The sequence below is a fragment of the Tenrec ecaudatus genome, chromosome 10, assembly GCF_050624435.1.
Source record: "Tenrec ecaudatus isolate mTenEca1 chromosome 10, mTenEca1.hap1, whole genome shotgun sequence".
Taxonomy (NCBI): Eukaryota; Metazoa; Chordata; class Mammalia; order Afrosoricida; family Tenrecidae; genus Tenrec; species Tenrec ecaudatus.
The window spans coordinates 144,221,924-144,246,377 of record NC_134539.1 but is presented as its reverse complement, the minus strand read 5'-3'; the positions used below and the strand labels follow the sequence as shown (position 1 = coordinate 144,246,377).

The following is a 24,454-nucleotide window of genomic DNA, read 5'->3' as shown; positions in this document are numbered from 1 at the left end:
AATTCAAGGCTGCATCTGGGGTGAGGGGTTCTCATTTGCATGTAGCCTCTTCCCAAAATCTCATCTTGCCACAAAAAATCCTGTAGCCATGGAGTCGATACTGATTCACAGGGAGGCCCAATGTGACGGACAGAGTCAAGCTGCTCCCCGGGCGGGGTGGGGTGGGGTTTACACATCATTCCCCTGAGGAACAGCTGGTGGGTTTGAACTGCGGGCCTTTTGCATCAGCTGGACTTCCATTTTGCACTAGCTGAATGTCACTCTCATGCTGGGCGGGATCGAATCACCTCTACAAGGAGCACTGTGGTGTGAAAGGTTTGGTGTGGGGGCTGCCAATGGCCAGATTAGCAACTCAGACCCATCAGCTGCTCCGTGAGAGGCAGATGAGGGGGGCTGTCTGCTCCTGTAAACACGTACAGAGCCCCAAAACCTGGGTCAGATCCAACTTGATGGCAATGGGCCGGTGCTGGTGAGGTGACTATTTCCTCAGGTGTAGCCAGGACTTTTCCTGTGTCTTTTTCCAGTTCATTTTGCCAGGAGACCCCACAATTCTCAATGCCATCAGCCGGTGCCCCACTCTCCGTAACTGAGTCTTGTTTCAGTCTGGGAGGTGGGGTTTGGCATGTGCACTAAGAGTTCTGAATGGGCGTCTTCCATGGTTGACTGGACAAAGAAACCAGTCAAGATTGATCAATAGAGCAGACTTGGGGGGTAGGCTTCCTCTGCAGCCTCTTAGGGCTCCTCACTCTTGCAGAAGATCTGGGGGTAGGAAGGCATCTCAGGGCATGGCCCAGGCTTTGATTTCATTTCCCTGCTGCTGCTGGTGCCCCCTGCCTGCCCCATTCCCTGCCCTTTTGAGTGTTCCTGCAGCCCTCTGCGTTGCCGGGAGATTTCACCTTGGCTTGGCTTGGCTCTGTTGCCTGGACCTGGGACCATCTTGGGTTTCCCCAGTTGCTCACCCAAAAGAAGCAGGAGCCCTGGGCCTGCAGTGGGTTACACACTGGGCTGCTTGCTAACCATAAGGTCAGCAGTTCAAAACCACTACCCACTCCTCGAGAAAAGAATGAGGGTTTATTGCTCCCATAAAGACTGACAACCTCTGAAACCCTGCAGGGGGAGTTGGACCGTGTCCCGCAGGGTGGCTGTGAGTAGAAATTAACTCATGGCGGTGAGTGGTACCCCAGGTAGGCGCACCGCCACTGGGCTCGCGGAGCAGTCGCCTTCCGATGGCCTGGTCTGCCCCAGGGTGGGGCCACGTCTTCTGAGCGTTCGTGTAGTTGTCCAAACCGAACCCCAACCTCACTGCGTGGTGTCAATGCCGACTCATAGCAGCCCTAGAGGACAGGGCAGAACCGCCCCTGTGAGTGTGTGAGACTGTCACTCTTTTCTAGGAGTAGAAAGCCTTGTCTTTCTCCCAAGGAGCAGCTGGTGGTTTCAAACTGCTGACCTTCCGATAAGCAGCCCTGCTTGTAACCAGGACTCCACCAGGGATCCTGTGTCGCTGTCCAAGTGCTAACAGCTGTGCTTATCCCTGGTCCCTCTCACGGGCAAGTGGAAGGGCAGGTGGAGCGAGAAACCTGCTTTCTCTGTTTCTCGTGGGTCCTGTATTTGAATTCATAGGTACTGGTTGGCCAGCAGGCACGTCCTTGTTTTAGCTTTCAGGTGTGTGGTTGATTGAATAAACTTTTCATGGGTTCCATGAAAAAAACCAAACCAACGTATTCATTCTCCTCACCTCTGGTGAGTCAGGTGATGCGTGGCGTCTGCGATCTGCTCAGGGCGTCTGTGTTGTCACCTCTTGCTAATTCCCAAAGCAATCCAGAATAACACAGTGGCCTCGAACAAGAGCAGTGCGTTACGTCTCACCATTCTCTGCTCTCCACTGGGGCTGGGAGTGTTGTCAGGTGCCGCAGAGCCGGTTCTGACTTCCGGCCACCCTGTGTACACCAGAACAAAACACTGCCTGGTCCCACGCCATCCTCACAAGCGTTCTGATGGTTGAGGCCATTGTTGCAGCCACTGTGTCCGGCCATCTCCTCGAGGGTCTTCCTCTCTCTCACTCTTCCTCCACGTTACCAAGCATGATGTCCTTCTCCAAGGACTGCCCTCTCCTGCTAACATTTCCACCGTCCGTGATATGAAGTCTCCTGTCCTTGCGTCTAGACACATGTGTTTGGTCCTTTGGCAGCTGGGACACTTTCCATGTTCTTTGCCAGCACCATCTTTCAAATGCACCAATTTCTCCTTTGGTCTTCCTGACTCGGTACCGGACTTTCACATGCATGTGAGGCAATTAAAAACGCCATGCCTTGGGTCAGATGCACCCCAGTCCTCAAAGTAACATCCTTGCTCTTCAGCACGTAGAACACATCTTGTGCAGCCGGTTTGCCCAATGCAGTGCTTTGTTTGACCTCTGGACTGATGCTTCTGTGAGCCTCAATCATGGAGCCAAGCAAGAGGAAACCCTTGACAACTTCAACTGGTCTCCATTTATCATGTGACCTATTGGTCCAGTTTTGAGGAGTTTGGTTTCCTTTACACTGAATTGCTTGGTTTACTCCACACTGAGGGCAGCCGTCCTTGATCTTCCCCAGCAAGTGCATCAAGTCCTCCTCCCTGGCAGCGAGCAAGGTTGAGCCATCTGCACACCGCAGGTTGTTCACAAGCCTTGCTCCCAGCCTGATGCCAGCTCTTCGTATGGTCCGGCTTTTCGGATGACTTGCTCTGCAAACGGGTCAACTCTGTATGGTGAGGGGCTACCACCCTGGTGCACCCCTTTCCTGATTTAAAACCATGCGGTATTCCCTTGTTCTGTTCACACAACTCCCTCTTGACCCAGGTACGGGTCCTGCACGAGCACAATGAAGTGTTCTGGAATTCCCATTCTTCTCAAGGCTGTCCATAGTGCTTTGTGATCCATATAGTCAAGAGCTTTTTGCAAGGTCAGTAAAACCCAAGTAGACATCCTTCTAGTATGCTTTGCTTGCCACCAAGATCCATCTGGCATCAGCAATGATATCCCTTGTTCCACCGCTCCTGAACCCAGCCTGGATTTCTAGTAGCTCCCTGTCAGGGTACTGCTGCAGCCATTGTTGAATATTCTTCGGCAAGTATTTACTTGCAGGCGAGAGCAGTGAGATTGTTCTATAATTTGCACATTCTGTCGGGTCATTCTTCTTTGGATGGGTACAAATATGAATCTCCTCCAGTCCGTCAGCCAGACAGCTGTCTTCCAAATTTCTTGGCATAGATGAGTGAGTCCTTCATCAGCCTGTTGAAAGATTTCAATTCGTGTTCTGTCAGTTCCTGGAGCCTTGTTTTTCTCTACTGCCTTCAGTGCAGCTTGGACTTCTTCCTTCAGGACCACTGGTCCTTGCTCAGATGCTCCCTCCTGAAATGGTTGGATGTCATGGCCGGGGCTGGCTTAGCCCATGGCCTTGTCTTCATTCACAGCTCGGTTGGCTGAAGCATCGAAGTTCACTCAGCTAGTGCAGGATTCCTCGCAGCATGGGGTTCCCCGGAGAATCTAACTAGATGTTGACATTGTGACTGGCTTTCAGCGTCTCTTAAAGTCCTAGCTAGCAGAGTCTCCTCCGCCACATTTTATGGCTAAAGCAAATCAGACAGTCTATCTAGATTCAAAACCCAGAAAGCCAAACTCACTGCCATCGATTTGAACCCAACTCACCCCGATCCCATAGGGCAGGGTAGAATTGCCCCTATGGGTTTCTGAGGCAGTAACTCTTTAGGGGGTAGAAAGCCTCATCTTTCTCCACCAGCGTAACATGGTTCAAACTGCTAACCTGGAGGGTAGCAGACCAACACATAACCCTCCACACCGCCAGGGCTCCTTAGAGGAACACAGAGCAGACAGATATTAGCCCCACGTCCTTATCCATCAGGTCTTTTTCCAACAATTCCAGCATGCTGTGGAAAGCTATGGCCTAGACGGAAAGATAGGACAAGCAAATAAACCGCATCCTTGAAAGGCCCCATTGGCTATCAGGGGAAATGCAGTAAGCACTAACCCCAATTGAGCACTTGGTATGGGTCAGCCCTGTGTTTCTGTCGATTTTATATATCACGTTATTAAATCATGAAAATCTCTGCATGTAAGATTTCAGTGGCCATCTCTGGCATGACTCCGGCAAGGAAAACACAGCATAACAAAGGTAGAACCAAAGATTCAAAAGTGCTGCCAAGTGACCCCCAAGATCACCAGCTGTCACCCTCGTAGGAGCAGGCACTCGGCGGGGGTCCTCTTCTCACCCCTCCCCCAGGCCCCTATCACCCGCCAAGAGACACAAAAAAGGAGGGACCCCGGAAGAAGGCCAGGGAACCTCCCGGTAGAATGGAATCCTTTCTGGGGAGGGCAGGGTGCCCAGCCACCAGAGCACAGGAAATCCTGTTGACAGAGAACATAATGTAATAAAGACCTGGTTCTATCCCATGCCCACGGTAGGCACAAAGTAAGTATGTGGTCAGGGTAATGATGGGTTATAATATTACTTCTTTCTTTAATTAAATGAATCTTGGGCTTCCACCAACCAGAGTGCCTGTGTTCTGGTGGCCGGGCACCCTACTGTCCACCATGGCCTCTGTACACCAGGTTCTCACAGTTTAGCCTCTGAATCTAGTCCCTCCTCCAACTTCGGATGATACAGCTTCCCATCCTTCAGTGACCGATGATGGTGTGCTTCTTCACATGCACTGAGTTGACCTCTCACTTAGATGGCTGCTTGTTTGGAAACAAGCCTCTAAGATGCCAGGTGCCCTTTTAGCAGGTAACCGGGCACCATCTGCATTCTTCTCCACATTTTGTGGTAGCACCCATGTCTTCTGTGTTTTCTTCATGAGGGTGAATATCAAGCAGGGCCATGATGTAAGAAGAAATTGTTCTTAAGGTGAAGCTAGGATTTAGTGCAAGCGCCAAACCCATTCCTGGATCTATGTTTGCTTGTTTGTTTCCCTTTAATTTGTTAATACTTGGGTGTCAATATACCCGCCATATCATGCGACAGTTCAATCTCATCTAACAGAATTGTACATTGCTTCCATTGTCAGTTTCCCATCATACTTTTCCCTTCTGGTCATTGTAATATTGTCTCCCACCTATCCACTTGCCCCATAATATTTCTTCTTGTTTTGTAAAATTATAGGAAAATGTTGATAAGCTAATGAGACATAGATCATGCAAGTCACATAGTGTTCGTTATCGTGGTGACGTGAGCGGAGAGTGTTGATGTCCTGGACAACAAGAACGAACAAGTCAGCCTGAGAAGACGGCTCCTTTAAAATGAGGACGGCTAGAGTTTGTCTTGCTTACTTGGGATGTTATCAAGAAGAACCAATCGCAAGAAAGGACATCATGTGGAGGGAGGGTGGGGTGGAAAGGGAGATGCGATTACAAGGATCTACATATAACCTCCTCCCTCGGGGACGCACAACAGAAAAGTGGGTGAAGGGAGACGTCAGACAGGGCAAGATATGACAAAATAATTTATAAATTATCAAGGGTTCATGAGGGAGGGGGAGCGGGGAGGGAGGGGAAAAATGAGCTGATGCCAGGGGCTTAGGTGGAGAGCGGATGGTTTGAGAATGATGAGGAAGGCAATGAGTGTACAAATATGCTTTACACAATTGATGTCTGGATGGATGGTGATGAGAGTTGTATGAGCCCACAATAAAACGATGCAAAGAAAGAAAAGGACATCACATTTAGTAAAGGAGAGGACCAGTGACAACAAGAGAGAGCCCATGAGGTGGATTACACAAAAGCCGCAACAAGTGGCTCAAACAACACAGCACTGATTATGAAATGGCTCTGGATGAATCGGGGTTTTCTCCTGTTGCAGTTGCCCTTCCCACGAGTTAGCACAGACGCGACAGGACCCAGTGGCAGGTGACTTATGTACACAGGACTACCCATAAGCCCAGGCCAGCATACACTTCCAAAAGAAGGTCAGGTGGTAGGTCATAGCACGTTTTGTTTTTCCCAAATAATCCCTGACTTATGACAAGGGTGCTATACTGACGGTGCTATTTTGTCAGTTCTGGTATACTTTAAAAAAAAATTTTATTATCAGTATCTTTATAAATTCAATCTTTATTTGTCTTTGAGGATGGAAACATTACATATAAACCTAAGTAGAACACATTATTAGCAGTAACATGTACGGGTGGGGGGGGGACAGGTGATCATAAATTCAGTTCATTATAACTCCAAAATGTTAACTTGGAGGCTACCTGTATATAACCATGTGTATACATTTTTAATATCCAACTTACAGACCATAAAGTTTGCCCATGTAAAAACATGTTTGGTGGTTTTTAGTAGCCCTGCAGAGTTGCGTGCCATCCCCTTAATCTAATTTTAGGAAGTGTCCATCACACCCCCAAAAAATAACATCCACCACCGCTCGCGCTCACCTCCACCCACACACACACAAATCCGTAGGCATCCACTAATCTAATTTCTTTCCTTATGAATTTGATGCTTCTAGACATTTTAATAAATGGAATCATACAATGTGGCCTTGGGTGACTGGCTTCTTTCACTTCCATGTTTCAAAGATTTTTTTTTTTTTTTGTAGTTAGTTCAGGGATCGTTTGCTGGCCCTTAGGAACGTTTTCCAGTCCAGTCTGTTGGGGCACCATGCCCTGGCCCCAAAGTCCACTTTCAGCATTCCCTGGGGACCTTGCCACTCCATTCCCTTGCTGTTCCGCTGCACTCCCCCAGTGCTCTGCCTAGGTATGGTGGGATCAGGTCAGGTGCAATTCCCACACTGTGTCTCCGGTGCTGTCCCCTGTATCGCCCTTAGTCACTGAGGGGCATCTTTTCTCATAGTGGGGCCAGCCATGCTGTTCTCTCTGTGGACTGGCTGCTCTACTCAGGAACATCATCCTCACGGCCTGGTGGGCCAGGCTGTGCTCCACTCTCTCCTCCTGCCCCTTCATCTGCTCCGTGTTTTTTTAATGTTTTTATTGTGATAGAATGTATATAACAAAATATTTCCCATTTTAACCATGCTTATGCATTTAATTCGGTGTCACTAATTAAGTTGTGCAACCATTATCTGTGTCCAATTGCTTCATCATCCCAAACAGAAATCGGTTTCGGCTTGAAAAGCCCGCCCCCTAAGGGCCACAGCGAAAGCCATCCCCGGGCGGCATTTCTGTTATCTTAGCGCCAGGTTCCTGGAGAAAATGACCCAGTGGCCACTAGCGTACAGTTACCTATTGGAGTCCTGCCTGTGCATTCTTTTGGGTTTATACCTACGGGTGGCATTGCCGGGGGATGTGGTAATTCTCTGTGAGCTTTCTGAAGAACCCCCAACTGTTTTCTACCATGGCTGCAGCACTGCCCATTCCCACCAGCAGTGGGTGAGGGTCCCGTGTCCCCACATCTTCTCCCAGACTTGTTGGTTTCTCTTTTCCAATAGGCGCCGTCCTCGTTGGGGTGGAGCGGTGGATGCTACGGCTTTGATTCGTATTTCCCTGCGGGCCAGTGCCTTTGAGCATCTTCTCATCCATCATTATAACACTTCCATCCTATCGTCCTAGAAGCTTCTCTCGTGTCCTTGATGAACGTGATTTTTCTCCTCTCTGATTCTCGTGTTTTACCGATAGTGGTGGAAACTGTGCATGTTCTCGTGCAGGCTTGTGGGAGACATACGTTCTCGTTTCACCCAGAAATGGACTTGCTGGAGCCCACAGAAGCTACAACTGAGCACCTGAACGGATTTTGATTCCCATGTCCTGGTCCGTTTGGTCTTGTTTTGTACATTGTGTCAAGCGTGTAGACACCAAGATCAAGGGGGAAGAAGTAGAATAGAGTGTCACCGATGTAGCTTCAGCCCCCTCATTTTATTTAACTTCTCTACATTTAAGTAAATGAGCTACCTTTTTACCACTTGTTTACATTGTAATCTCATATTTCTTTTTGTTAAAATCATTTTATTGGGCTCATACAACTCTGATCACAATCCATACATGCATCCATTGTGTCAAGCACATTTGTCCATTTGTTGCCATCCTCATTCTCAAAACATTTGCTTTCTGCTTGAGCGCTTGGTATCAGCTCCTATCGTCTCATATTTTCATTGAGAAAGTAAGATAACTGTAAAACTCACAGTTTCAAAGTGTACAACTCAAGTATTTAGCCATGTCTCGAGTGGCATGCCTCTCCACCACTCTCTCATCCTAGAACATTTTCATCGGCCCAACAAGTAAGCTCGGGCTTACGTGATTCTTTCGCCGCAGCCCCTGCCAACCAGGAGTCCACTCTCTGACGGCCTGCATGTGTTGATTCGGGACATTTCCTAGAAATGAGCGCCGTACTTACAACGTACCGTTTCCTGCCTGTGTCTCCCTTAGGACCCTAAGCACTTCAAGTCAGAGAAGACAGGACGAGGACAGCTACGAGAAGGCTGGAGAGACAGCCACCAGCCCATCATGTGCTCGTACAAGCTGGTGACAGTGAAGTTCGAGGTCTGGGGGCTTCAGACCAGAGTGGAGCAATTTGTGCACAAGGTAAGTGAGCAAAAATCAGCTCAGAGTAGAGTGAAGCAGCAAAAGGTCCAGTTTTGTGACTGGCAGCAGGTACCGTCGAGAAACGCTTGGCAGTCAGGTTTATGCCTTGTTTCTTCCTCAACGATGGTGGTCTTGCAGCTCCGTGCACAGGTGTGTCTGTGGTCTGCAGAAGCCCTGCTAACCCACAAGTACTGAGAGTTGACTGTCTCTCTTGTCAACCGGAGCACAGGCTGCTGGACAAATGTCCGAATCCCCCCCACACCTCCGGGATGAGGATGCCCCTGCAGAACTGCCCCGGTTTCATTCCCTCCCGCTCACGTTGCTTTGCCTGCTCCGCTCGTGGTGCGTCCCCCTGGGTCTTCGAGGTGAGCATGTGGGGGAAGTTGGCTCTCTCACACTGGTCTCAGGTTCATCTAGTTCAAGGCCAAGGCACTTGGGAAGAAAGCCAGCGGGCTTATCTGTGTGCACAGCCCCCAGGGATCATTCTGACCCCAGAGGTTCTGCCGATGTCAGCACCTGGGGTCCGAGAGGCCCCAGGGACAGAAGAAGAAACCCCCGTGGCCCATCAGGCCAGGTTCTCCAGCATCCTTGCTCATCTTAACACCCTGTGGCCAAAGCATCCCCGTCCACAGCTGCAAAGCGCAGATTGCGGTGGTAACACCCCCTTCAGCCAAAGGTTCCAGCGTTGTGTTCCACTTGATGGGAATGGAAGTTTTAGGGATCGTAACCCTGAGGGTGTGCCCAAGAGGGGAGGGGGCATTATTGTAAGCGCACCATTGAAAAATTGCCCTTTGTAGCTCCTCTTGCTTCCACCAAAATCAATCTGCCTGAGCTTGCTCTATTCCAGATAGGCTGGGTGTCTCTGCTTACTTTTCCAGTGGAAAACTGGTCAAGATTAACTGTATGCAGTTCTTTGCTGGGGGGAGGGGGCGGGGCTTGGTATTTAACCTGATCACGTTGGGCTCTTTGTAATGTGCGTTTGTCCACTGGACTGAGAGGCCAGTCAAAAGTTTCGATCTGACGTTAGTAGTCAGAGAATAGATCCGCCAACCTGAGGGCCCCTCACAGGGGGGACTCTTGGTAGAAGCAGACCCTGGAAGGAATTTGGGCGTGTCCGTGGGGGGTTTTCCTGAAAGAAGAGTGTGCTGATGCTCTGCTGAACTCTAGCCTCATCCTGCCCCGCCAGGGGCAGGCCTGTGATGAGAAACATAGACAGCAGTGGCCCAGACCTCCCATTTTCTGTGTGACCCGCGAGTCAGACAGGAAGATGGGAAGGGCCCCAGAGTCAGTCTTGCCAAGGCTCAGCACTAGATCCATCTAAGAGTGGTTCTCAACCTGTGGGTCACGACCCCTTTGGTGGTCAAACGCCCCTTTCACAGGAGTTGACCGATTCACCACAGTAGCAAAATGAGTTATGAAGTAGCAACGAAAATGATTTTATGGTTGGGGGTCACCACAACCTGAGGCACTGTATGAAAGGGTCACGGCATTAGGAAGGTCAAGAACCACTGCTCTAAGACAATACCTTCATTGACTTCCCACAACATCGTTTTTCTTTCTTTTTTGTGCGAAATTTTCACCCAACATGACCTCCTTTGAACAGTACCCAAACCGTGTTTTATTATTTCCTGTGACAAAGCACAATTTGGGTTGGTTTTTTTGTTTGGGATTTTTCTTCTTTTCTTTTCTCAGACTTGGGCCAATTTTGAAATTTCGCTATCTTCTTTAAAATACCTGTCAGAATCATGCTCTCCCGTCGGCGGCATTTCCATTGCCCATTTCCGAAGATAAGTGAAGTGTTATCAAGGACCTCAAAAACACACCTGCTCCAGCACCCGAGTTGCTAATGAGAGCCAAGTGCTGGGGAAGCCTTTCTCCAAACACCTTTGTTTTTTAAGAATCTATTCACCGTTGAAAGGGTGGGGAGGGGGGGCGTGAGTGTTCTAAAGCAAGCCATTCACACATTATTGAATTCTTGTTTCCAGCGACAGCTGTGTTGTGCTTAGTGTTGTGGGATGTGTTTACTGAGGCCTCAATGCCAGGCTTTTGAGTCCCTCGGATCTGATACGCTCAGCATTCAAGTGTGTGCGGCTGTGCGTGGTCCCTCGGTTCCGGTTCCGTGCATGTGGGTCCTTCTTCCTAATCCGAAAGCCTCACTGGAAATCCAGAGGCCTGGAGCAAGAAACACTTCACTTCCTTATAAATGCTTCCCTTGTTTCTTCAAATTCACCAAATTAAAATCCTTTTCGCATTGAAACATGCACGAGCCCTCCACAGAGGTTTTTTGACAACTACTGGATTTGTTTGGAAAAAACAAAAAGGAATGTTATGGAGGATGGGGGAGAGGGTGAGTATCTAAGGAACATTACAAAGGGGCCTATTTATACAGGTAAAAAGAGAATCCTGCAAAATAAAACACAAGAATAGTAGGGGAGGGAGGGGGAGAAAGAGCTGATACCAAGGGCTCAATAGAAAGTAAATACCTGAAAAGAAAGAAAGTAAATGCCTAGAAAGAAAGAAAGGGCAACATATGGACAAACATGCCTCATTCAGTTGATGTTTGGATTGTGATATGAGTTGTAAGAGCCCCCAATCAAATGATCTTTCAATAAATATGTAAAAAAAATTAATGAATAGCACACGCACCACATGAACAATACCTGTCTTCTGCGGCCAACATGTGCTACCGTGAGAAACAACCGCATGCCTTCCCCTCTCCGGTCAGGGTCCCTGCCCCATGATGCTCTGTTCTAGTTCAAGGCTCGTGGTTCCACCCTTGGGACAGCTGTTGACTAAACTGGTGGTTCATGAAATAAAGTTCATCATTCAGGATTATGCAAATTAGTCCTGAAGGTCCACACACGTCGGCCCAGCAGCATAGTGACGGAGACTTTAATGTCACCTTCACACTTTATGCTTCTCCTTTAACTTTTTGGTCGACTTTTCGGTGTTTCACCCGAGAAGAGAGAGCACATCTGTTCAGCGCTCTGTTCTTAGAAAGGACTGAGCGCCTGCAAAAACGTGTGCGGGGGAGTTCCAAAGTCTGACCTCCCGGCGGCCCCGAGAACCACCCTTCCTCAAGGAAACTGCAGAGGCTGACTTAGTCCAAGATCAATAAATAGTGAGCCTCAAGGTGACTTAGTCCAAGATCAATAAATAGTGAGCCTCAAGGTGACTCGCCAGAGAGATTCACTCCGCGGCTGTGTGAGAGCCAAGGGGCCGTCATTGGTGTGCAAACACCACCGCCCCCTCCAGCCTGACTCTCAAGTGAGACAAAGAGATTCATTCATAGCAAAGACCTGCGAGCTGTGGAAAGAGCCGTGTGTGGGCCAGCTCGGGATCTGTGTGCCTCCGCCTCCTAGCAGGGTCCCCGGACAGTGCTGGAGAAGGGACGGAGGCATTCGTGGTTGCCAGGCTCCACAGAACAGAGCGACCTGTTGTCCAGCTGATTGTAGGCCAACGTGATAGATGCTTTCAACCGCTCTCTTCTGCTTTGCAGGTGGTGCGGGACATTCTGCTGATTGGGCACCGACAGGCATTTGCCTGGGTGGATGAGTGGTATGGTAAGTCCATTTCCCCCAAATGCTTGGTAGAACAATGTCACGCGGGGTTGATTCGGCTCCAACTATTAGAAGGACGAGGACAGGGCTTTCCTGTCTGCAGAGCACAAAGAAGGAGAACATCATTGTCAAAGCTCAGCCTGAAATAACCACGGAGATATTGGACCAAGCAGGCTCGCCATGTGTTTTCATGCTTGCATGCTGGATACGCCCTGCTTCTCTATCTGATGGGTTCCAACTGCCCCCTCCTTTGTCCCAAGCTTGCATTCAAGAGCAAAGCTGTCAGAAGCACAGCATATCGAGTTCTTTGACTGGTTCAGAGAGCCCTCAAAACCGTCCATCACCAAAACCAGAGTCTGGCAGCCTGCGAGGGCAGAGGCACAGGCGCCCTGTTCATCCTCACTGGACGGCCGGCGGTTGGGCTTTTTCTCATGATGTGGGCAGAGCTAAACAAGCTCTGTGCGTATCCCGCAGATGAAACTGAGACATGCTTCATCCCACGGTACCCGGAGCCCTGCCTGGGTGCTCACTACAGTCCTCCCCTTGAGTCTTCTGCATTGACGGGACCCACCCACGCAGGGCTCATGTCCAGAGCTATAAATAGACATGGGTTAGATCTGGTTTTCAGGTGGATTGCTTAACAAAATGCTCACCTCCTGGGCCTTTTCCTGAGTCACTTTGACTTTGTTCTGAGCATAACTGAGACTGCACTTCAGTGCCCTTCTGCATGGTGCCATGGATCCAGCCCCTCTTAGCAGAAGGCATCAAATTTCAAAATAACAGGATACGTTGACTGGATAGGCAAAGACCAAGAATGTCAACTAAGACTGTGTCTGAGCCACCTATTAAAAGACAGACAGTCCCCAGGTAACAAACAAGACCCTACCTGAGTGCCGGTAAAATCCCCCAACCTTTTGAACTGTTGGTCCAACCAGAGACGGTGATTGTGATGAAGGGTTTGTAGCAGGCCGGCTTTGGCCAGTGTTTCAGCAGGAAGGCATACTCACAAAACATGAAAGGGCAAGAATGCGCTATCCCCAAACCTGACCTTTGTAACCCCGGGAGACTTACTGTGCTTGAAAGGAGAGGAAAAAAAAAAACACCCAGCAAACAATAGATATGGTTCTGTAGGCTCTGGGCTATGGGTTCTTGGTTTGGTCTTCCTTCTTTGCAGCTCCTCCCTGATCTGCATTGTTTGAGAACCAAGGCATCTGCCTGGGTTTGTCCAAATGCAGGCTCACCTTCAGAAGAGAGTAAGTCCCCATGCATCGATGCATTGCATTTGCTGCCGCTCAGTGCTGGGCTCAGGCAGCAAGTGCACTTTCAGACCGCGTCATCCAGTCTTCCAGCCATTGCCAGGCGTTGCCCATGAGATGGGAGTGGCCTCAGATTACACCCCATACCCCAGTGCTTTTCTGGAGTGCGTTAACCAGATTCTCAAAAGGACAGAGACCTCAAAAGAGGGGCGTAACTGCTGGTCTCCTCAGAGCTTGTGGCCCCTGAGCCCCAGTTCCAGGGAGGTAGCAACAGGATACGCAAGGAACAACAGACTCAAGTTGGTTAGATGTTTGGCTAGAGGCTGAGGGCCTGAAGGGCCAAAACTGTGCCCCTTTGAAGACCAAGGACAGGCCACCTGGATAGATTTCTCTACAGCCCAGAACGCCATCGAGAAAGACTTCTCAGGAAAGGCAGCATCAGAAAGGACAGGCGGGCCCACACCCTGTACATCTGTGGACCAGAAAAGGAGGGCGCCGAGAGGCAGAGGACAGAAAGGAAAACCGGCGGCTGGTCCTGGCTCTCCCCACCAACTTCTCTGAAAAGGATCATATTGGAAGGTCTTGGACTGAGGGGGCGAAAATGTGGACCAGAACTTGTGACCCTGAGTCACCCCTCCCGTCTGGAACAGAACTCTTCGTTGCATTGAAGATCGCGGGGACAGAACAGCACCGCAAGGCCAGCAGTTTGAAACCACTGGCAGCTCCTCGGGAGAAAAAATGAGGCTTCTACTATTGAAAGGATTTCTAATCTTGGATTTCTCGTCTTTAGATTGCTCTCATTGATGGCTATGTCAGAATATACTCGATGGCAGTGAGTTTGGGGTTCTTTTAAACCATCACCCAAGGTTGGGGGCGGATAAAAAGATGCCCAGACTATTGAGGGAGCCAGTGCTAGAGTAGTACATTCAGATGAAACTGAAGGTCTGCATCCCTGGAACCCTTTGAGAAGAGAAGAACCCAAACTGATGCCAGCTGGGCCAGTTTTGACTTCAGGCAACCTGTGTGTCAGAGGGAAACCATGCTTTACAGGGTTGCCCAGGGTCAGTTTCTTCAGAAGTAAATCACCAGGCCTTTCTTCCAAGGCACCTCTGGGCAAACTCCAACTGTTAGCAGCTGGGTATGTAAACTATGTGCACCACCCTCTAGATGAGAACAACCCCCACCCCACCCCACTCCCACTTTTTTAATTTAGGGTGGACTAGGTAGGGCTGTGAACAGCTCAAAGAGTCTATTGACCAACCAGCCTTTTTTTATTCTAAGTGCAGGGAAAAACCCCACAGTGTGTGGTTTAGTGGATGTAGATCAGAGGGCACCTGGTTCTCCCTAGAGACTCTCTCCACCCACTAAGTACACAGTCAAAGCCCCAATCCACACAAGCAGCCTTTTCAGGCAGCGAGGGGCCACAGAACCACCCATCAGTTTCACAGAAATAGCTGCTCTCCCCATCACACCCCTCTTAACCCGCGCCCCCAGCTCCTGACCAGGAAACCGTGCCCCCACCCCATTCCAACAGATGCAGACACTCCATCCATCAAATGCCTGCTTGTGGCCCCAGCCCCTTACGCCAAGGAAATGCTGGAAACCTTGTAGGTCTTTGAGGCAAATGGGCGATCTTCAGTGTAGCCGAAGCTAGGTGTCCAGCGAGGTAGCCCTTCAGCTTTGAGTACTGGAAGTGGCTTATCTTCCCATGGTCCACACAGGCTCCGCCAGGCTCTCGTCAGTTCGCCTTGAAAGGAGCCAAAGCAAAGAAACCCTTGCCATGCGGTTCCCACCCGGCAACATCAGCATCTCCCGGAACTTGCTGGGACTGCAAAGGCACTGACCCCCCCCCCCCCCAGATCTACTTAGTGAGAACCTCTGGGAGGCCCGGAATCTGTGTTTGAAGAAACACACACACACACACAGCTGATGCCCACGGGCATATAGCAGAGGCTGGAGACCAGGTTGGCTTGTAGGGACAGTTTCCTTCAGGCAGCAGGAGTAGTTGGAGTCCTTTAGACTAGAGTGTAGAATGGTTGACATCTCTTCAGAGCCAGCTGCCAAACCCGTGGCGCCATGTGAGAAGCAGACAAAGGCACCCTCTGTAGACTGGCAGCCCTGGCAGCCAGCTTCACGGTTTGGAGTTAGACAGAGAAGGGGTCTCAGTGGCTTGGCTGCTAGCTTCCAGAAAGATCGCAGATTGAGGGGACCCTGTGGGCCCCACTGGGCCGCCCTGAAGCAGGACTGGCTGGACGGCCACGGGTTTGGTTTGGGGGGCAGTCGACAGGTGAGCTAGCAAAGGTAGCTGAGGGAACTCAGAGGGAACTCAGCAGATGCATTGGCTCGAGGGTGAATTCTAGCCAGCTGCTTCTAGACTATCCACTTGTACCGGGCTCAGACGTCACCCCACTTCTGACGTGGCCACCAGGGTGCCTGTCCCTAATGAAACTCAGCACCCCCGGCGCTTAATTAAGAGTCTGGGGCAAAGACCTTGCAGAGAGGCTGGCGGCCGCTCCTCCGGGAGTAGTGTGTGTCTTTGTGGCTGTCACCTCGCTGTTGCCCTAAGCAGATTGCATTCTGCTCTTGTCCCCCACAACGCGTGACCACCTCCGCTGCGGAGAAGTTGGATTCGTCTTTCGCAGCCCTGATTGATCTTTATCCGCTCGTGCTGGGCCTTGCTGCATGACCGGAACTCTAATTAAAGACAGCAACAACAAGACACTTCAGAAGAAGGGATGAGAGGGGAGACGGATGAAAATAGGCAGCCAAGCTTGACACAAACGTGGTTTCGCCGTCCATGTCTGACAGCGTTTTGAGAGAGGAGCGCACAGGCTGGCCGGAGGGAGGCTGCGGTTGAGTGGAGTGGAGCCTCGTGACTGTCTTTGAACTCCTGACCCTTCCAGAGGAAGGATGGGGACGGGGTGGGGGCCGTCCAGATGGTCTAGATGAAACGAGACCATGACAGTGACTTAGACATCAGCCTAGAGGTCCCTAGGGTGGGCCTGATGAGGACTGGAGCCAGCTCACGGTGGAGAAAGAAGCGTGCGAACGTTGAATTCGTCAAGCGAGAACTGTCCAGGGGCCTCAGGTTTGGGCTTTGGGGCGCCAGTGTGTTCCTGTACATGCTCATTCTTCTGGGCCAGGAAGCCGTCGGTTCCCCTCCCGCTTCCAAAGCGATCTGTGGTCCCTCCTCCCGAATTAAAAGCTATGGAAATAGCCACACCTGTGGGATCCAGGGCTAGCTCTCAGTGACCTGAGTGACCTGGAAAAGAGGATGCACGAATCCTTGAGGCTCAGCTAGTCTCGTTACGGAAAAAGCCGTCCCTGAGTGCTCTGTAACAAGCATGTGTTCTGCTTATAGTTATTTAAAGACATCAAAAGTGGCCCTTCCCCAAAGATGACTCCAAAAGCGTATCAACTCTCACTCTCGGTGTGTGGACGCCCCGCCACCACCAACAGCGACACCTCTCGGACCCAGCCACGCATGCAAGGCTCTCATTGTACAACTCGCAGTCTGGAAAAATTACTCTCCTGCATGCCTAACTAGAGAGAAATAGTTAAGCACTAGATACAGCACAGGTCTTTCCATCAGAGTAGAAGACTCCCTTCTGTTCGTTTGAGCTACTTCGAGCATGCAGTGCACCGAAGAAACCCGCGCACTTGCCAGCGTGCCAATGTTTGCACCAAGCACAAAGCTTGCCCTAAAGCATTTGGAGTTTCTCTGTATGTTCTTCGGGAGTGGTTAGGTGGGACCGTCGATTCTGGCTCATAGCGACTGTGTAGGGCAGAGAACTGGCCTGGAGGGTTCCCAGGCTGTGAATCTCCATGGAAACAGTCTGCCACGTCTTTCTCCCCCAGAACAACGGGGGGGGGCTCCAGGTGCCAGCCTTGCAGTTGCGCGCTGAGCCACCGTACCAACTTAGTTGCATGAATTCTGATGCACTGTCTAAGGGATATCGGTCACAACAATTAAAAAGAATGGGTAGTTCTGTATGGATTGAGATGGAAATACCTGGATTTTTCCATCACTGAAGAATGCATCCAAAGTAATTTTCAAAGTATATGTATGTTTATAATAACATACATGGAGTTCTTTTTTAAAAAATCTGGCTGCATATACCCCAAATGCTCAATAGTATTTTATCTCCAGGAAAAGGAATAGGATTCTAGTGGTGATTAAAAGGATTTTTAAAGGAATTAAATTCTTTTCCCTGTATAATCCACTCCTATTTGAATTCTTTTTATGAAACATAATTGGCGCATTATTTAAATGATTCCGTGAATAATTCAAATCCTTAAACATATATAAACTTACACACACATGTGTTTAAGGATTTCAATTATTATATATATGACTAGGGGGTACCCAACAAAACCAGACTTTTTTTTCAAAGCTATGTATTTAATTTTTTTTTTTTTTACAAAACAACCTCATCACCTTCAAAGTACACTTAATACATTAGTCAAATCTGCGATTCCATTCTTGGGAACATTTTTCAAACACTTCTGTTTGGATGGCTGACAGCACTTCCCTCCTTTTTTCCTTCACCTCTTCTACATCGTCAACTCGCTGTCCTTTCAGGTCCCTCTTCCTTCGCAGAAACAAAAAGAAGTCACATGGAGCAAGGTCATGTGAGTCAGGTGCGTGGGGCAAGAAAGGCATGCTGTTTCGGGCCCCAAACTGGCACAGTGAGGTGGCTGTGTGAGCAGGTGCATTGTCGTGGTGGCAAAACCAGTCCCCCGTCTGCCACAAATCAGGTCTTTTTTGTCACACACTGTGACACAATCTTTTTGGAACCTCTAAAAAAACTCCAAATGCACTATCTCCCTCACATCAAAAAAGCAAATGAACATCGTCTTAATCTTTGATTTCTCTTGACGAGCTTTTGGGGGGGCAAGGTGACGATGACATCTTCCACTGGCTTATTGATATTTGCTTTCGGGCTTGTAACAAGAGCACCATGTCTCGTCGCCAGTAACGACCTTGGAAAAAAGTCGGGGTCACCTTGGAGCTGTTCTCTGAGAGCACGGCATGCATATAGTCGATGCTTTTTTCCGAGCAGTCAGAACCCAAGGCACAAATTCTGCAGCGATCTTTCCCATTCCCAAATCTTCTGTTAAAATTCACTGAACTGAGCTCCAAGACAGTCCAGAGAACTTCCCCATCTCTTCAATAGTCCATCGTTGTCCGTCTTTGTGCACAAGGGCGTGAATGTTGTCCACATTTTCGTCCATTCGGGAAGTTGAGGGACGCCTTGAACAAGGCTTGTCCTCAATCAACATTTCACCTTTTATTGGCAGAGAAAACCACTCTTACACTTGAGGTTTTCCCATAGCGCCAGCCTTGTAAGCTGTGTTCAACATCACAATAGTTTCTGCAGCATTTCCCCCTTCCCACTCCCCACCCCCTACCCCCCAGCAGGAAGTGACAGTTCATAGCCGCACGTTGTTCTCTTAAATCAGCCATCACAAAAACATGGTTTGAGCGAAACTGCTTTTACAAAAAAATTCACTGTGACCAGAGAAAAATGGTTTTGGGGGGTACCTCCTTGTGTGTATGTGTATGTATGTATATATATATATATATGTGTGTGTGTGTGTGTGTGTGTGTTTATATATATACATACTAGAACATGGCAGAGGCAGACCAGGGCTCACAGTTGAGGCATAGTTTGCTGTTTCTTTTTTTTGTTTTGTTTTTTTTACATTTTATTAGGGGCTCATACAACTCTTATCACAATCCATACATATACAATACATCAATTGTATAAAGCACATCCATACATTCTTTGCCCTAATCATTTTCAAAGCATTTGCTCTCCACTTAAGCCCTTTGCATCAGGTCCTCTTTTTTTTTCCCCTCCCTCCCCGCTCCCCCCTCCCTCATGTGCCCTTGGTAATTTATACATCGTTATTTTGTCATATCTTGCCCTATCCGGAGTCTCCCTTCCCCACTTCTCTGCTGTTCCTCTCCCAGGGAAGAGGTCACATGTGGATCCTTCTAATCAGTTCCCCCTTTCCAACCCACTCACCCTACACTCTCCCAGCATCGCCCCTCACACCCCTGGTCCTGAAGGTGTCATCCACCCTGGATTCCCTGTGCCTCCAGCTCCCAATAGTTTGCTGTTTCATGAGAGCTGGCAGTTTACAGTTTCTGAAACTCAAAAGATTCCGCAGTTAAATGGCCCTGGGGCCAGACCTGCTTTGGCGTCGCTGGCGTGGTGGCGACGGGGGTGTGGGCTCAGCATGATCGCCTGATGAGGAAGAGGTCCCACTCAGGCCTGGCTTCGTGTGGCCTTCACATCCAGGCCAGGCGATGCAGGAGTTGCCTCCCCCCTCACCCGAAGCAAGGACAAGAAGAGATGGAAAGAAGTGGCCTCTGGAGGGGCAGCATCGTCCACTGAAGAGCAACGCAAGGACATTCCGTTCCCGTGGCCAGAGGATGCCCTGGCGCTGGTGCAAACCTTCCCGTCAGCCCAGCTCCACAGGCGCCAGATGTCTTCGTTCCCGTAGACCCCTTCGATCAGGCACTAGCTCCCTAAAGTTAAATTGTGACATCTTGCAAACATCTCTAAGGGTAAAGGTGATTCTTCCCTGGCTGGTTTTGCAAAACCTTTGACACCCAGTTCCTTTTACAAGAGTTGCTCAGATGGCCCGAAGCATTTGCTTGCTGGAAACTTCGAGTTGGGAGCGTAAATTGTTAGAAGTCACTCTGATCATTGGAAATCAATCTGTAATGAAGACAAATCATCTCTGAAAGTATAATCCGTCATCAGGATCTGTAATTGAATTTACCCAGGGGGTTCTTCTACAGAAACGCTATGCTTTTTTTTTTTTTTTTTTTTTTGCCCAGATAACCTGAGCAGTGATGTTGGAACTTGATTGGGTTTTCCATAAATTACTGAGGAATCTTGAAATTTTACACCATTGCTCTGGGCCATTTATGGTCCCTGGAGGCAAACATAGTGTGGAAGTGTCAGCATCCATGGAGACCCAATCATCATCAGCTCTTAGAGAATAACTCTCACAGACACGGTCATTCCAAAGTGGTCTTGCTGGGAGTTGTTTTATCTCTTAGATGAAATTGTCTGACAATGTACTCTTTGTTCCTCATTTTCAAAACAAATAAAAACAGCAGTAGATGGTATTTCTGGAGAGGGCAGAGATTCTGGAAAAGATGCTTCCTGCTTAGCTGCCCTGGTCTCTTACCCCTGGGTCATGGCAAACTTGTTTATAACAGAACCAAACACTGGGCCTTCCCCAGGATAAGTTCTGCAGGAGCCAGATGGTACCCATCTTCCTCACATTGGGCTACTCACCTCAAGATCAGTGGTTTGAAACCACCAGCCACGCTGAGGGAGAAAGACAAGGCTTTCTACACCGTAGAGTCGCAGCCTTGGGGCACCTCTGGTAGCGTCCCGGGTTACGTGTTGGACTACGAACAACTATGTCAGCAGTCCTAATCCACCAGCTGCTCCACAGGAGAGAGATGAAGCATTATGGGGGTAGGGGAGTGGGGATGGGGGGCGTGGGGAAGGAATTACAGCCCCAAAAACCCACAGGGGCAGTTCTACTCAGCCCTATAGGACCTCTGAGAGTCAGAATTGACTCCATGGAAGTGATTTTTTAGAGATCTTCGTAATGACCCCAAATAATTTTTTTAATAATGTTATTTTTTCCCTTTCAGATCTTCGTAACGACCCCAAATAACTTTTTTTTAATAATGTTATTTTTTTCCCTTTCTTATCCAAGTATACATACTTTTTCAGGCCTCCCAGTGGGTGCCTGTTTGGTGTCAACCATTTAGAAAAGACAGGTAAACCAAAAGAAAGACAGGAACACTCCCCGAACCCCCACTCTGAGACATCCTCCTTGTTGACACCTCAACATGTGTCCTGTCAGCCTTTTTTTTTCACATGTATGAAATGTTTGGGGTTCTTTTTTTTCCTTAACAAAAAGTAGTTTCTTGCAATATGGACTGTCTTTGCTGTTTTGTTTCTGTTTGTTTGTTTGTTTTAACTCCTGTGCCAAGGACCTCTTTACATCATGTTTAATGACCATCTAGCAATATCTATCCCCTGGATTCCGTTCCATGTCTCACTGTTAGAAGCAGGGCAGTAACGAGCGAGCTTGTTGCTAAGCCCTTTCCACCTCGATGGAAGAGATAGATCTTGGACGAGATCAATGCGTGGTCCCCGAGGTCCCGATGCGTGTCCCTCTCTTGTCGTCAAGCTGGTTAAGGATAAAGGATGGTTGCTAGCGGGTTCACTGGCACAAAGAAGGCAGGACGCCTTCACTGGTGGCTTCGCTATTCCCGTCGGAGGGGATGCAGGGTGGGAAAGAAATTGTCTAATGAGAGATTTGGTCTCAAGCAGAAAAATGTTTTTATTTTAAAGTGTTTGCAAGAAAATGACCTTTTAGTACTATTCCAGGTGTGTCTGTGTTTGGGGCATTTTGATCAGCAGCCACTGAGCTGGGAGGAACTGCTGAGAGAATGTGTTCAGTGTGAACGAAGATGCATGTGCCCTAATCACAAAGCCTCTCTTTCTTGCCTCCCGGTGACCTCGAGTTTCCTAAAACAAAGCATGCTTCTTGCTTGGCCAGACTGCTGCTTGGCATCCTTCACACTAACACTGCTTATGGACCGCGCTTGTGACGGACAAGTTCAGGGGCGGAGGGCGGGGTGAAATCGCCCCAGGTCCAGCATCCGAGCTGCCCTCCATCTTGGTCCCGGGCCACACTGAATGGAATCATGAGCTTCTGGCAAGGGCCTGACGTAAAAAGAGGCTGGGCCACATGATGCAGAGAACACTTCAGGAGACGGTTCGGCTGTGGCTTCCAGCTAGGGATCAGGGCCGTGGATCCAGCCATTGTTCAACACACCTCCCTGTAAAGAGGCAGGAAGTTAACTTCTGCCAGGAGAGCAGCACAGGGACACACACACACACACACACACACACACACGGGAGACCTCTGATAAAAATGTAGGGGAAAGGGGCCCAATGCACAGACATTTGCAGACAGAGACACTTTTAATGTGTTTCTCACACTGGAGATGGATTCTTCGATGACAGTTTTTAAGATTCCCACAGGGTTTCACAACCCAGCTGCGGAGCTACTGACATTTGGGGCCAGATCCCTAATTCTTCATCATCAGGGGTTGTCCCTGTGCATCATGGGTGGTTTGGCAGCCACCTTGGCTTCTCGATGCCGGTAGTGGCCCCTTGTGGCAACCAAAAAAATGCCACCAGATGGCCACTGAGAACCACTTAGATTAAGAGATCACAATCCCGAAATGCTGAAAAACTGCAGCCTCGGGCCCTAAATCAGAAATGGTGCCACGTGCGCTTTTATTTATAGACCCCCGTGGGTGGAAGTTGTGTCAGCCATCGTCAAGCTGTTAGGCTCCACTGGAGGTTCGGTACAGACCTGTGCTCTCTGATGCTGGGGCTGCTGGGTAGAAAGACATCTCACTGGTCCCCATGACTGTCAGCCCTGCCTTGTACTGTTCCGGGCTCCTGCCATAGCAAGCGTCTGTCAAGTTGATTGCAGGCACTTAAAGCCACTCCAAGTCTATTTGGAAAGGCCTCTGGAAGGTAAGTGTGAAGCCAGGCAAATCAAGACATGTGCCCCTGGGGCAGTGGTTCTCAGCCTGCCTAAGGCCACGACCCTTTCATACACCCTCATGGGTGCAAACCCCTCAACCAGAACATTATTTTCATTACTACTTCAGCACTGTCATTTTGCTACTGTTATGAATCGGGTGACCCCTGTGAAAGGGTCTTTAGACACCCCCCCAAAGGGGTCGCGACCCCCAGGTTGAGAACCACCACCCTAAGGATTCTTCTCAGGATGTCTCCTGGGCTGCGGGCTACAGCACTGCCCACGCCACGTGCTAACCTTTCCGCCTACCAGCTCTCTGCGCGGCCACGTTCCTGGGACAGTTTCCGCTCTTCTCTGTTCCCAGGGTCTTGTCACTTCCTGGCGTCACCCCCTTGGAGCTAACTTTATGATTCCTCCTCATAAAGTTACGGGAGACCCTGCTTCTGGAACCTCTCTTACGGCTTGTGCAAAACTACCTACCATCATCCCCTCAAGTCTCCCCCTCTGCCCCCTCCCCGCCCGCTGAAAGTTTGCATTGAATAACGGAAGTTACCAACGTCTTGACCTTCTTTCAGATATGACAATGGATGACGTTCGAGAGTACGAGAAAAACATGCATGAACAAACCAACATAAAAGTTTGCAATCAGCACACCTCCACTGTGGATGACATAGAGAGCCATGCCAAAACAAGTGTATGTAGACCTTTCGAAACCTGTTGCCCAGCCCCTCCCCCAAACGCGCACGCCACGAGACCTACCCCCCTGTCGAGAACCTTCCACCCCAGCGGGTCTGCTGGTGAAGGTGCCCAGCTGGGTCGGAATGGGGCGGTGTCACCTCTCCCTTCCAAACATTCCCATTCTTTGAAAGCCTCTTGACTTGGAGGTCATTTCGGCCATCAGACCGAGAATACAGAGAGTAGAAACGAAGCGCGGTGCTTAGGAAAGGGCCCTGGGTGTCATGTGTAGCCTGGGACGAGTGGTCAGTCCCTCTGGAAAACAGCTAGCATTCCGTTGTCCAAGGGCAGGCGCCTGGCCCGTCTGCTGATGGGAGGTGTCTTTGCATTTGCCTTGAAAGGCTTTCTATGACTCTGAGCCCGTGCCCCACCCACACCAATCCTGTTTCTCTTTGGTCAGCCTCAAGAGCAGCTGCCGTCTGGGCATACTCGCTGGCAGAGCCGGGTGGGAAGTGGGCCTAGTACTGGGCTGCCAAGGGTGGGGGGGGTCTAGCCTGGGGCTTAGATGGACCTCAGGGGACCTCAAGACTGCTTAGTCACACGTTGGACATTGAGAGCCAACAGTACCATGGACGCCAGCGCCTTTGGTCCAGTTCTCTCTCCATCACCCACGCGAGAGACGCGAAGAGGAACCACAGCTAATGAAGAACGTAGTGCCCAGATCATTGCTAATTGTCTCTAGCCACTGCTGGGGTCTCCCTGGGTGCTGGCTTCAACCCTCTAGCCCACCAGCCAAGGCTGATCATGTCGTGATGAGAGATGGAGGCG

The 24,454-nt window shown here is 49.6% G+C and overlaps 1 protein-coding gene across 1 annotated transcript in view; it reads left to right on the top strand.

Moving 5' to 3' along the window:
- Positions 1-24,454, top strand: part of PITPNC1 (phosphatidylinositol transfer protein cytoplasmic 1) — a 289,670-nt gene that overhangs the window by 256,514 nt on the left and 8,702 nt on the right. The window contains exons 7-8 of the mRNA XM_075562110.1: positions 8,377-8,532; positions 12,032-12,095. Coding sequence (XP_075418225.1) covers positions 8,377-8,532; positions 12,032-12,095 — 220 coding nt within the window. The remainder of the gene's footprint in view (positions 1-8,376; positions 8,533-12,031; positions 12,096-24,454) is intronic.